General features: G+C 38.2%; 1 protein-coding gene across 5 annotated transcripts in view; it reads left to right on the forward strand.

Moving 5' to 3' along the window:
* whrna (whirlin a) overlaps nucleotides 1-12,582 on the forward strand; it is a 227,962-nt gene that overhangs the window by 169,639 nt on the left and 45,741 nt on the right. For all 5 annotated transcript variants that reach the window (XR_015130362.1, XM_086300187.1, XM_086300188.1 and 2 more), the window contains exon 5: nucleotides 3,198-3,234. Coding sequence is in view for 4 of the 5 variants with exons in the window: in XM_086300187.1 (XP_086156313.1) it covers nucleotides 3,198-3,234 (37 nt within the window). In the remaining variant the exon portion in view is untranslated. The remainder of the gene's footprint in view (nucleotides 1-3,197; nucleotides 3,235-12,582) is intronic.

The raw sequence follows: 12,582 nt of genomic DNA on the forward strand, positions 1-12,582 counted from the left end.
TTGATGCACGTGTCACAGAAGGTTTAGCATTTAGCATTTTAGTGTATGCATTATACACTAGATTTCACCAGGGAATCTGCTATAGAAGATTTGATTTAATGAAAAACGTGATCATAAATAATGAACTGATAATTGTTATGTTTTAGGGTTTTAGTGTTAACACTGGCCTGTGGAAAAACACAGTGTCATTAGATTGATTGGCCTGGGATTCACTAAATCTACCTTAGTGCAGGTACCAAAGAGAAACTGAAAATCTATAATTATCAACACAACAGAAACTTTTAACAAAAAAAAATACTGCTACTACTATTAATAGTAGTAGTAAATCAAAAGAACTTGAGCTAAATGACGCACTGAGTTTCTCATTTCTTGCTACTACTATTAATAATAACAATAGTAAATATTCAAACTATTCTACATTCAGTGATGAAAACAGACACAAGGAACAACTTGAAACCTGAGACACCTACAGCTCAGAAAAGAAAGAGAACATGATGAAGTGCAGAGAAAACATCCTGTTGGTCTCTGATGAATTTTAGCGTCTTTAAGCATTTAATGTATTCAGACGTCTGACTTCTGGCGGGACTCCCACCCCCTCCAGTGTGGAGCTCCTCTCTAAATGCCACACCTGAACAACTCATCTGCAGCTCACAACCTGGAATTAATGTGCTCCCCAACAACCAAATTAAAATCTGATGTAAATGCCAGACTGATTTTTCTCATCAACTCCGTAGCACACAACACATCGACCCAACAACCCAGAACTTGAAAGTGCTCTGATTCACCAAGGGCTAAACAAAAATCTGTTTACATTCACAATGAATATCTGCTCATTCCTCCCATCTGAGACGTCTCTTCATGGTTATTATGTGGGTTCTTGCAGCTCAGCTGTGAGGTAGATGTTTATACTTTGTGTTCACTGGTTTCTGTACGATATCTCTCTGTGAAACCATTAAGACATAGCTGAAACTACATGTCATTTTGGTTTGACTTAAACAGACTTTTCTCATTTTAATAAATCTACATAAATGCAATGAGTGCATTTACATAATTTTCACACAGTGTCTTAATAACATCAAAAGAAGAAGGTGGGACATGCACCACGAGGCAGGGAAAAATACTAAAAACTCAAATACTAAAGATGTTTTTCCCTCTCTTCACTCATCTCTTCAGCATATTGGTTGCATGTATTTCCATAAATTCCATAGGTGAATTTCCATCAAGGTTTTTAATTCAGTTTCACTTTTCTTACATTTTTATGAATATGGATTATGCTCAAGCAGGGATAATAAACAGGAATCCAGTAAATGTTGATCATTCCATGCATCATTTACATTTATAATTAAATTAATAGTTGATAGTGATCATTTTAGCTTATATGCTTCCCTGATGAGTTTTCCCTTTCATCACCATAATTTTTATAGATAAAATGAGACTGATTGTTTTTCCCCCTTCTTGCTGATAATATAGTAGAAGCTTCTTCTATTGTCATCACCCCAGCAGGAAGCCCCACATGTTTAATTTGGCAGATTTGCACACGAGAATCCCATTCCTGATGCAACTCCATGAGGATCTTATCAAACCAGGGATCTGATACAACAGTGCTGCAATATGTTTCACTTTACATTTAGCTTGGATCCATGATTATTTTTACTGATTGCCAAAAATTGTAGCGTGTTGGGCGCTAACTTTTTTCGACTTGTGAAGTGGTACATGGAGGAAAAGTTTAAGAACCACTGCACATGACACATATCTGGCATTACAAAGAGAGCAGCCAAAGAGAAAACACAGGGAAAAAAACTTAAAGAAGAAAGAATAAATGGCTAAACTGGTCTCAGAAGTCCACTGGTCTTATTGAATTGAAATCCCTAAACAAGCTCTACACACTGTGTGTCTGTGTGTCACTGAGCGGTTGCACTGCAGTGTTTCCAGTTTAATTTTATATTCTGTTTTTTATTCCTGCTCCTGAAGGCAGTGCTGAGTTGTCACGTTTACTTGTGGATTTAGAGCCTTTTACATTGCCGGCACTTCAGAATGTAAAGACTCGAGTCATTTCACTCTAGTAGAGACGTGGTGCTGAGAAAATGACACATGTTTGAAAATCCCTCTTTTCATGTCCTTGAAGAGAGAGTGTGGGTGTTTTTCTTCCCCCCCCCCAAAATGAATTTTAGTGTGTGCTTTATATTTACTGGAAAGCTTGGCCTGAAGACAAGCACGTCTTTACATTTCCTAGTGAAATGTCTTACTGCACAGCTGTTTCTGCCACATCTCTAAGCCATGACAAAGACTTCAAATCTCCAGTAGTGTGCATTTATCAGCCTGTGATAACTGAAAGATATTTTCAAAACTATATTAAAAAAAAAAGTGGCCTTTCAAGATATCAAATCCCCCTTTCAATTCAAAGCTCCAAATATATTTGTATTTGAGAGAGGAAGTACTTGAGCTGGAGAAACTGAGTTGCTATTAGCTGTTTAGACAGGCTCAAAGTTTGCTCCTTTAATGCAGAAGAGCCCATTATGAGGATCTCTTGTGTGTGCACTCATCGTACTTGAACATCGGCATTGCTTGCCACTTTAACTTTGCTTTCACATCTATTTATTCCTATCAGTCAATACTGTCAAAAGGTATTTTCAGTCTGGAAAATTGGATCAAGTTTGCGTCATAAAGGAAATAAAGCGGCTAATACACATTTATCTGTCACTACATTAACCATTCTTTGATATTTGGCCATGTCACTCATCATAGCTTGCTTTGCACAGTTTGTTTTTATTCCTGCAGAAGTAGTCTGATGTTTAGGTTAATGTGTCACCGTCAGAAGTCAGAACTGTGAGGACATATTTAGGACATCTATAGGATCTGGCCAAACATTTGAAAGCATGGCAATACTTTGTGTCACACGAGACACATAAGCTTTACACTCATTGGAGAAGGGTGTGTACACATTTGCTGCAGTGTGCCTGCAACATCTACTAATGTGTGTTAATGTAGTGTTTGTTAGTGTATCTATAGATAATACGTAGGCATACTTTAGAAATATGTGGTGGAAGTGCTGCATTAATTGGCTGATTATTAATGCCTCATATTTGTCAGTTAAAGAATAAATATTTCTGCAAGGAAGGACAAGTGCATTTGTTTAATTTTTGCATGGTCACTAAGACTCAGTGATTTGTTTCTTCTCTTTGTTTGTTTCTCTGCAGCTTTTCTGTGGATCAAGGAGCTTCTGCATCAGGAAAGGTAAGACAAGTAATGTGCTCTTTCTATGTGCATGCACTGGAAGCTGTACACAGAAGCTATATATGTTTGTGTGCGTCTAGTATTTCATAGGTGGTATAATTTATTTCTGTGGCTGTCCTCATGGAATTATATGGAAGATGTTATGCATTTCTCTTAAACCTAACCTGTTTTTAGTGCCTAAACCAAACCAGTAATGGAAAATTAGATGAAGAAATAAATCAATAAAATTAGGTGAAAACCAAGAAAATCAACAAGCACAGAGGTCCCAAAACAGCACAAATTACAACCTCCTTACCATACAGGGAGTGCAGAATTATTAGGCAAATGAGTATTTTGTCCACATCATCCTCTTCATGCATGTTGTCTTACTCCAAGCTGTATAGGCTCGAAAGCCTACTACCAATTAAGCATATTAGGTGATGTGCATCTCTGTAATGAGAAGGGGTGTGGTCTAATGACATCAACACCCTATATCAGGTGTGCATAATTATTAGGCAATGTCCTTTCCTTTGGCAAAATGGGTCAAAAGAAGGACTTGACAGGCTCAGAAAAGTCAAAAATAGTGAGATCTCTTGCAGAGGGATGCAGCAATCTCAAAATTGCAAAGCTTCTGAAGCGTGATCATCGAACAATCAAGCGTTTCATTCAAAATAGTCAACAGGGTCGCAAGAAGCGTGTGGAAAAACCAAGGCGCAAAATAACTGCCCATGAACTGAGAAAAGTCAAGCATGCAGCTGCCAAGATGCCACTTGCCACCAGTTTGGCCATATTTCAGAGCTGCAACATCACTGGAGTGCCCAAAAGCACAAGGTGTGCAATACTCAGAGACATGGCCAAGGTAAGAAAGGCTGAAAGACGACCACCACTGAACAAGACACACAAGCTGAAACGTCAAGACTGGGCCAAGAAATATCTCAAGACTGGTTTTTCTAAGGTTTTATGGACTGATGAAATGAGAGTGAGTCTTGATGGGCCAGATGGATGGGCCCGTGGCTGGATTGGTAAAGGGCAGAGAGCTCCAGTCCCACTCAGACGCCAGCAAGGTGGAGGTGGAGTACTGGTTTGGGCTGGTATCATCAAAGATGAGCTTGTGGGGCCTTTTCGGGTTGAGGATGGAGTCAAGCTCAACTCCCAGTCCTACTGCCAGTTTCTGGAAGACACCTTCTTCAAGCAGTGGTACAGGAAGAAGTCTGCATCCTTCAAGAAAAACATGATTTTCATGCAGGACAATGCTCCATCACACGCGTCCAAGTACTCCACAGCGTGGCTGGCAAGAAAGGGTATAAAAGAAGAAAAACTAATGACATGGCCTCCTTGTTCACCTGATCTGAACCCCATTGAGAACCTGTGGTCCATCATCAAATGTGAGATTTACAAGGAGGGAAAACAGTACACCTCTCTGAACAGTGTCTGGGAGGCTGTGGTTGCTGCTGCACGCAATGTTGATGGTGAACAGATCAAAACACTGACAGAATCCATGGATGGCAGGCTTTTGAGTGTCCTTGCAAAGAAAGGTGGCTATATTGGTCGCTGATTTGTTTTTGTTTTGTTTTTGAATGTCAGAAATGTATATTTGTGAATGTGGAGATGTTATATTGGTTTCACTGGTAAAAATAAATAATTTAAATGGGTATATATTTGTTTTTTGTTAAGTTGCCTAATAATTATGCACAGTAATAGTCACCTGCACACACAGATATCCCCCTAAAATAGCTAAAACTAAAAACAAACTAAAAACTACTTCCATAAACATTCAGCTTTGATATTAATGAGTTTTTTGGGTTCATTGAGAACATGGTTGTTGTTCAATAATAAAATTATTCCTCAAAAATACAACTTGCCTAATAATTCTGCACTCCCTGTATGTCCTGGACTCTTGTAAAGTTTTGTGGAGTTTGGGCTTTTTTTTGATATTCATATTTATTTGATTTATTAGTTTTGTTTCATTCTTGTATTTCTGATGTTAGATTTTTGTAAATGTGTCCAATGTTTCTCTTGTCTTTGTCTCCATCTGGTTTGTCTGTGTCATACTTTGTTTCTACTTCCTGTTTAATTTTAGACCTCAGTCACACAGGCCCACAGGCCAGTTGGCGAGTCCTTGGCAACCTCTGGTAGCTAGGAAAAATATTTGGATTCCCTAACTGGATGTAGAGTGATTGCTGGAGGCTGCTGGTTGTTGCCAGGTGAAACTGGTCACAAAGAGGGTGCTATACCAAAAGTCTACTTTTGATTGCTTTACTTGCCAGAACATTTCTGTGTTTGCCTGCAGTTTGCATGAAAACATGGGTTGTCTGCAAACACTGGCCATTTACTCACAATTAGAAGCTACGAGAAATGGAAAACATTTGCTGTCACAGTTAAAGATGTGCCTTTTGAATTGTGTTTGTTGGGGTGGTAAGGCACAACTTTTACTTTGCAGGAGAACATTTAACATTATGGTTTGTTTTGCAATTTTTTACACTTTCACTGTAACTTATCAAGCAGATCCAAAGGAATCACAAGGACATTTTTGGTGGAGCATCATATAACGCCTTGCAACCAGTTATCACAGACCTCCAGCAACAACTTACTGACCACCTGAAGAATACACATTTTTCTCTTGCAGGTTGCTGCAACTAAGGCCTTAGTACTTACATTTCCATGTGTTGTTACCTATCCCTGGACTTTCTCGCTTTATCTTATCCCAATTCCTTGAATGTCTGTGCTTGTCTCTGTATTCCCTCCTGTGTGATTATTGGCCCCAGTCTCATTGCATTCACGTGTGCCGAGTCTGTCCTGCGTGAATGTATACGCACAGTCTTGCCTCTCTTCTTGTCTGCTGCCCTCCATTTGTGTGGTTTTTTTTTTTTATTCTCTAATCAGCAACCAAATGCTTGCTTTATTGATTGGTTACCACCTACACTTCTTACATTTAGATCTTGTCTTCACCAATTTGTGGCACTTCTTGTTGACAAACATGACTTATAACATCACCACCCATCGAACCCCTTGATAGAGACTCTAAAGAGGACTTTTATCTTGCTGCAGCAAATACGGGTACAGTACTGATGAGAAAAGAGCATAATATTACACCCTGGGATGAAAAGCATATACGCAGACTGATACTGATGTATCTATTTTAGGCCAGTATCAAGCTATAATATCATAGCATACCATAGTATATTATTCTGATTCAGTTACTGGTTGTGAATGAATAAGTTATGCCTGTAAATTCTCACCTTTAGTCTCTTAGATAAATATTTTAATTGTAGTTTAAAGGTAATAGTTTACAATAAATCGACCCAAGCACTGCTAAAGCAATAACAACAATTACTACAGTATATAGTTCATTAATTAATTACATTTGCATTTAGTCAGCAAACAAAAAAGATGAGGATCACATTTTTCTGTGATTTTTTTTTTTCTGAATCTACTCACTATGTCGAGCACTTCTTCACTGTTGACTCTGAATTTGCAGACATTTGTCATTCCATCAGTCCATTGGTGAAAAAAAAAGAAGCTACTTGCTGTTGTTGATCCTGTCCTGATTTGTCCTGCTAAAGTCATGTCGCTTGCTAATAACCTTTGTAAGACTTTGTGCTATTCAGTTTTAAAGGCTAACTCCATCATTAAAAGTCTCACCAGTCATGGGACATTACACTGACAATTAATTTGGAAATGTGTGAATAAGAAGAGGCATTAAGTCTAGATGTGCTGCAGAGCTGGTGTTGAAAACTTTCAGATACTTTGATTGGTCTTGTCAGGAGCTGGGGAGACACTACTGCAGTCATTTTAAATTAAGTATATATTTTGTGCATATTTTAGATTTTCTGCACGTACAGTTCAGATTTGGGCTAATAAGGCCACTTGGGGATTTTACGTAATACATTGTTTACAAGGATCCATGTTTCAGTCTTACACTCGCATGTTAATACACATGTTAATACAATTTACTCACTATTAAAACATTAAATCAACCCAGATAATGTGGTAAACCCAACACATTAAATTTTCATTCACTCACCATAAAATGCACTTGTGCTGTCCTTATTGCTGACTTTGACCGTGACATTGCAAAGCAAGAGTAAAGTTTGCTGGACTGTAGAAACAAAAGGGAAGCTGGAAGAGACAGCAGCTGACTGCAGAGAAAGAGGGTGAGAGGGAGAGCTCACTTTTCATTATGGAAGCTCTGATGGACAGTCTCCTGACAGAGCAGGGAGGCCATGAAGCTCCTGTGTAAGAAAGAGCCAAGGCAGGGAAGATAGGCAAGGGGTATTTTGAGAATAAAAGACATTTCCTCCAGACATGATCCCAAAAGTAAGTTATAGACATTGTTTTGCACAGCAATGTCTTCTATGTACTGTGTCAGAGTTTCCATTTTGGAAAGAAAGCTAACTTGTGCCATGCAAACTAAAGGGTTGTGCTCACTGATCAGGAGCTCAGAGATAAAAGGTTAAATATGCAGGTATGATTATTCATAGAAATAACGTCGCAGTAATCCCGCTGTATGCTAATGGCTATAATCTGCCAAGATAGCAAAATTGGTTTTACTGTCAGTGCTATCATCTCTATGGCTAAGTTTAACCCTTGATGATCTTAAATGTTCAGCACCTTGGTCAACAGTTTTTGTTTTAAATGTGCTATATAAATAAATTTGACTTTACATACTGTTTAGGCCACGTGTGTTCCCTCTTGACATTAAACAAACAGTAAAAAATAAATAAATAAACACTATCTCAATTTTAAATTGATTTGCATTAAATGGATTCTGTCAAAGATGAAAGTATTTTAAAACATTTGAGCTGCTCTGTGTCAGATCTGACCTGCATCTATTGCAAAGGATTTTCAGGTCCACCAGCATCGATCAAATCAAGAGAAATTAGCTTAGCTTCACTGCTTAGCTTCCCGCAGAGCATCTGCTCTTCTTTAAAGGGTCATGAAGAGGGACCGCAAAACAGTGACACAGTAAAAAAACGTAAATGGCCCTTCATAAATGGCACCTCTGCTTTTTTGAAACCCCATTTTTCCAGTGGCCTCTGCCACGCATGAACAGTTTCGTGCTATGTTGAGCTAAGAGCAGCACACTGTCCAGGGAGCACTCATGAATGCAACAACCGTGTTGTGATGTACATTTGTGTGACCAGTAGTAACAAAGGCTGACAGGGAGTGAGCACATAGACTAAGTATAAAGATCAAAAAAATGAGAGTATAGAGCGCAGTGGGCAGCACAGCTCAAATTTTGGGCCATTTGCTGAATTTAGCAGTCAGCAGCACCTCACATCGCGTTCTGTGGTGGTGTCTGTAGGTGTGAATGTGAGTGTGAATGTTTGTCTGTCTTTCATTGTTATCCCTCTGCCCAGGGTGACCCCCGCCCACCCGCCTGCCCTGTGGCAGCTGGCTCCAGCCACGCCCCCCGTTTATCCAGTTTCACGTTCAATAAAATATTATTCATTAGGGTTACATAATTATGCTAAAGTACATAGTAGAAGTTGTTTTTTTCAAAGAATACATGTTCCAAGATAATACTAATAAAAAACATTCTCCCTACTCTCTGTTTGATTGATTAAACAGTAATCATCAATTTAATATCGGGTAGGCTATTTATAGATTTCTAAATAGATCTGTATTCTTCACATGAGCATGATGTCTTTATTTATTTATTTGCCTGATTTATTGATTATCATACACACTTTGAAATTGTTCAGACTCATGTTCTGACTTTACCAGTGTTATACTTCCCCCACCTTTGTAAATTAGAGGAGAGTAACCTGACGTTTGTCTACCAGTAACTTTATTAATATTATCGCACGTCATTAGTTGTTGGAGTAAAAGCATTGCCATTTCAGCGCCATACATTTCTACAATTATTGTTATGTGTATTCTACCCCTGCATTACAAGCTCTGTGTGTTTGTCATGTGTGGAAAGCCATTCTGGCTCTTTCAGCGGACTCAGCCAGGAGAATTTATGACCACTTAGTTTCTTTCATCTTCTCCAAGAATTTACAGGACACTTGCCATCCTATCCACTCTGCTATCCAGTGTCTGCAGAGAAATATTGGCATCTGATGAAAAACTCCCAGAATTGGTTGCATACATGAACTGTGGAGGTGGGACTGCGACTCAACTAGATGACACCATTAATGTGCTAAATATAATGTTGCAGGACATTGCTGGAAATACGGTTTCCCTGCACAAAATACATAAGCATTTTTTAACTGCTTCTTGAGAATTTCATGTATGTTGCCAATCGCGTTTCTGTTGAAAGACACCTTTTAGGTTTTTTGTTTGGCTTTTCAGATTCATTTTGCAGTTCACTGTAAATTTGAGGTAACAGGATAAAAGTCCAAGTCTCAGGGGGGATTTGAGCTTTTGATGTTGCAGTTTTATAACTGGTGTCGTTGTGAATTTAACTGGCAGAACACCCGTGCTTTATACAAGTTATCACATCTCCTCACTCGGTGCCTATGCATCAATGCCAAGAACATATACTACAAGAGGAAGAAATTTGATGAAAATGTGTTTAAAAAATTTCTCGCAAGGTGTTCAAATGTGCAGACATTTATATAGCAGTAGACTTCATCAATCACTAGCACAGGTTTTAAAGCTTATAAGTATACCCCTATTTCAAAAAATAGGTTTTGTAAACTGTAAATAAAAACAGAATGCTATGATTTCCAAATTTCAAAAGCCCATATTTTATCCCCAATAGGACATAGAAAAATGTGAACTATTTACACTGAGACATTTTAATATGTCTTGAAAAATATTACCTCATTTTGAATTTGATGTCAGCTAAATGTCTCAAAAATGTTGAGACAGGACAACAAAAGTTAAAAAAGAAGTAGTGCTAAAAGGAAGTGGGTGGAGGAACTTTGCAAATAATTAAGGTCATTAAATAACATAGCTGTGTGTAAAAAGAGCATCTTAAAGAAGCTAAATCTCTCAGAATTAAAGATGAGCAGAGGTTCACCAGTGGATTAACACTGCATCTACAAATTGTTCCTCAACACTAAAAAACTCTCATCATCTACAGTACATAATGTTATCTGAAGGTTCCAAGAATTTGGAGAAATCTCTGTACGCAAGTGACATTATTGGTTGCCTGTGATTTGGGTCTTAAGGCAACGCTGAATTAAAAACAGCTGTGATTCTGTCATGGAAATCACTGCATGGGCTCAGAACACTTCCAGAGGCTGCTGTCTGTAACACAGCTCACTGTGCCGTCCACAAATGCAGGTTAAAACCATATGTGAACATGAGAAACACCGCCATCTTCAGGGGGCAAAGCTTGTCGGTTCTTTATTTCGGTAAGGCCTTCCTTAGCTGCAAGTACATCTATTATAAGAGTACGGCTTCAAAGTAGAAGAGTCCAGATGCTGTACTGGCGCGGACTCTACACTCCAGACTTTTCCTGCATTAAACAGTTTGTGCATCCTGAAATTAAAAATAAGTTTCCAGTCATTTACAAGATGTTGTTAAAAGAAGAACAGATGGTAAACTTGTACCTGTCCTAACTCTGTGTTGTGAATAAAATATGGGTCTATGAGATTTACAAATCACTTCTTTTATTTCCATTTTAAATATCAGCCCTACTTTTTTTTTGAAAGAGAATCATTTTTCTGCACTTTTACCTGCTTTAACCTGTTCCTCACAAATATAGCCTAATCTTGTTCCAATCCATATTTGTAAAAAAAATATATATATATAATAATAATTTAATTCAATTAAAAATTAGTAATAATTGGCATGGTTTTAAGGTAATTTTGAAGCAAAGACGGACTTATACAAATACAAAACCCAAAGCTTTGTATTTTGATCTGTTATTGATCGAATTTGTTTGGTTTTCAGCTACAAATTTAAAACAGTGCCCTCTTGCTTGTGACGTCAATGGAGCCTTTGATTTTCATCTGAACCACAGCAGGGCAGTAGGCACAAGTAATAAAATCAGACAGTATTCAGCTCATTTGACAAAGACAATTAATATTAACAATGCCCCTACACCCCTGGACTTTAGAAAGAGCAACAAGTCATAATTTTTCCTTTTAAAGAGATATTTATAATCTGACTGCAAAGGGCATATTCTCCGCAGAAGGACTTTAAAGTGCTATTTTAATGACAGCTTAGTGGGCAACATATAATTCACACATGGTGCAATATTAGACACAGCACAGTTTTGGTTCTTGTCTGCAAGGAGTTATTACATTGTCCTAGTGACAGAACGCAGTGGAGGCCTTGCTTTGTCAGACTTGTGCATGGAAGTGTTTGTAGCTTAAATTAGATTTATTAACTGTACAAAAAAGGTGGATGTATCATCTGTGAAATGTAAAGCGAGTGCATAAGTTCCTTAAACCTGCATTATCCAAGCCAACCAACATTATTTATTTATGGAAAGAGCAATTTTGCAACATAATATTTACCATATTCAGTTTGAAGAAATCTAAATGATACGTATGATACAAAAAAGCAAAGAGTTCAATAAATCAAAATCTAATATTGTTTAATAAGTAGCGTTAGTCAAGAATAAATGCAGGTTTTCTGTGTATGTGCCTGTGGCAGCAGAGCTTAGACAGATGTTAGAGAAAGTGTTCAGCTGCATGTCCAGTAAGTGGATCTGTTTATTAACCACAGCCACAGTCATTTGGATGACCTCAGTGTCACCTGATTGAGAAATCCAAACAGCAAAAGCAATAATGAAATCCCTCTGCGAGTAATACAGACCTATACCAGCAATTATCAGGTCAATATTCAGACCACAAGAACATTTATTCACAGTAACATATTTGGAATTGCACCACTTTTCAGTCACACGTGGTCCAGTCCTTTCACATTTCCTCTTGCCGCTCAGATTGTCCGTGTGAATGTGATCTCACTGCCATGCTGCAATGGTCCATGAAGCACATCATTCACAGTGCTCATTCTAGGGTTTAGTCAGGTCAGCGAGATCTTCCATATTATTGTCCAAACACCTCACATGCCCCATAATGATCATAGAACAGCGCTAAAACCCCATCGTTTCCTCTGTGGCCCCTCAAGCCTCGCTCTGAGGAATGGAAATAATCAGCTGGTGAAGGTTCTCAGGTGGCCAAAGTGCAAAGAAAAACCAATAGACTTGTAAAACCTGACTTTACAAGCCCTGCAAAATAAAAAGTAGCCATTTCACTGTTCCTTGAATCACAAATTTAAAAAATCAACTTTAACAGGTGTTAAAGCTATCACAACAATAAATAAATAAAAACGACAGTGTGAGCTGCTACAACTCACCACCGTGCCAGGAAGGGAAAACAAAACAGGCATACATTCATTATGAAGGCATTTCGTCCTAATGCATAGAGTGACAGCATAGTGAGCCCTGGGAGTCTCTGGGCTCTT

Source organism: Aulonocara sp. 'chitande type north' Nkhata Bay, linkage group LG7 (assembly GCF_057382095.1).
Source record: "Aulonocara sp. 'chitande type north' Nkhata Bay isolate Kocher_YH1m ecotype deep benthic linkage group LG7, A_spYH_male_GT1.1, whole genome shotgun sequence".
NCBI lineage: Eukaryota > Metazoa > Chordata > Actinopteri > Cichliformes > Cichlidae > Aulonocara > Aulonocara sp. 'chitande type north' Nkhata Bay.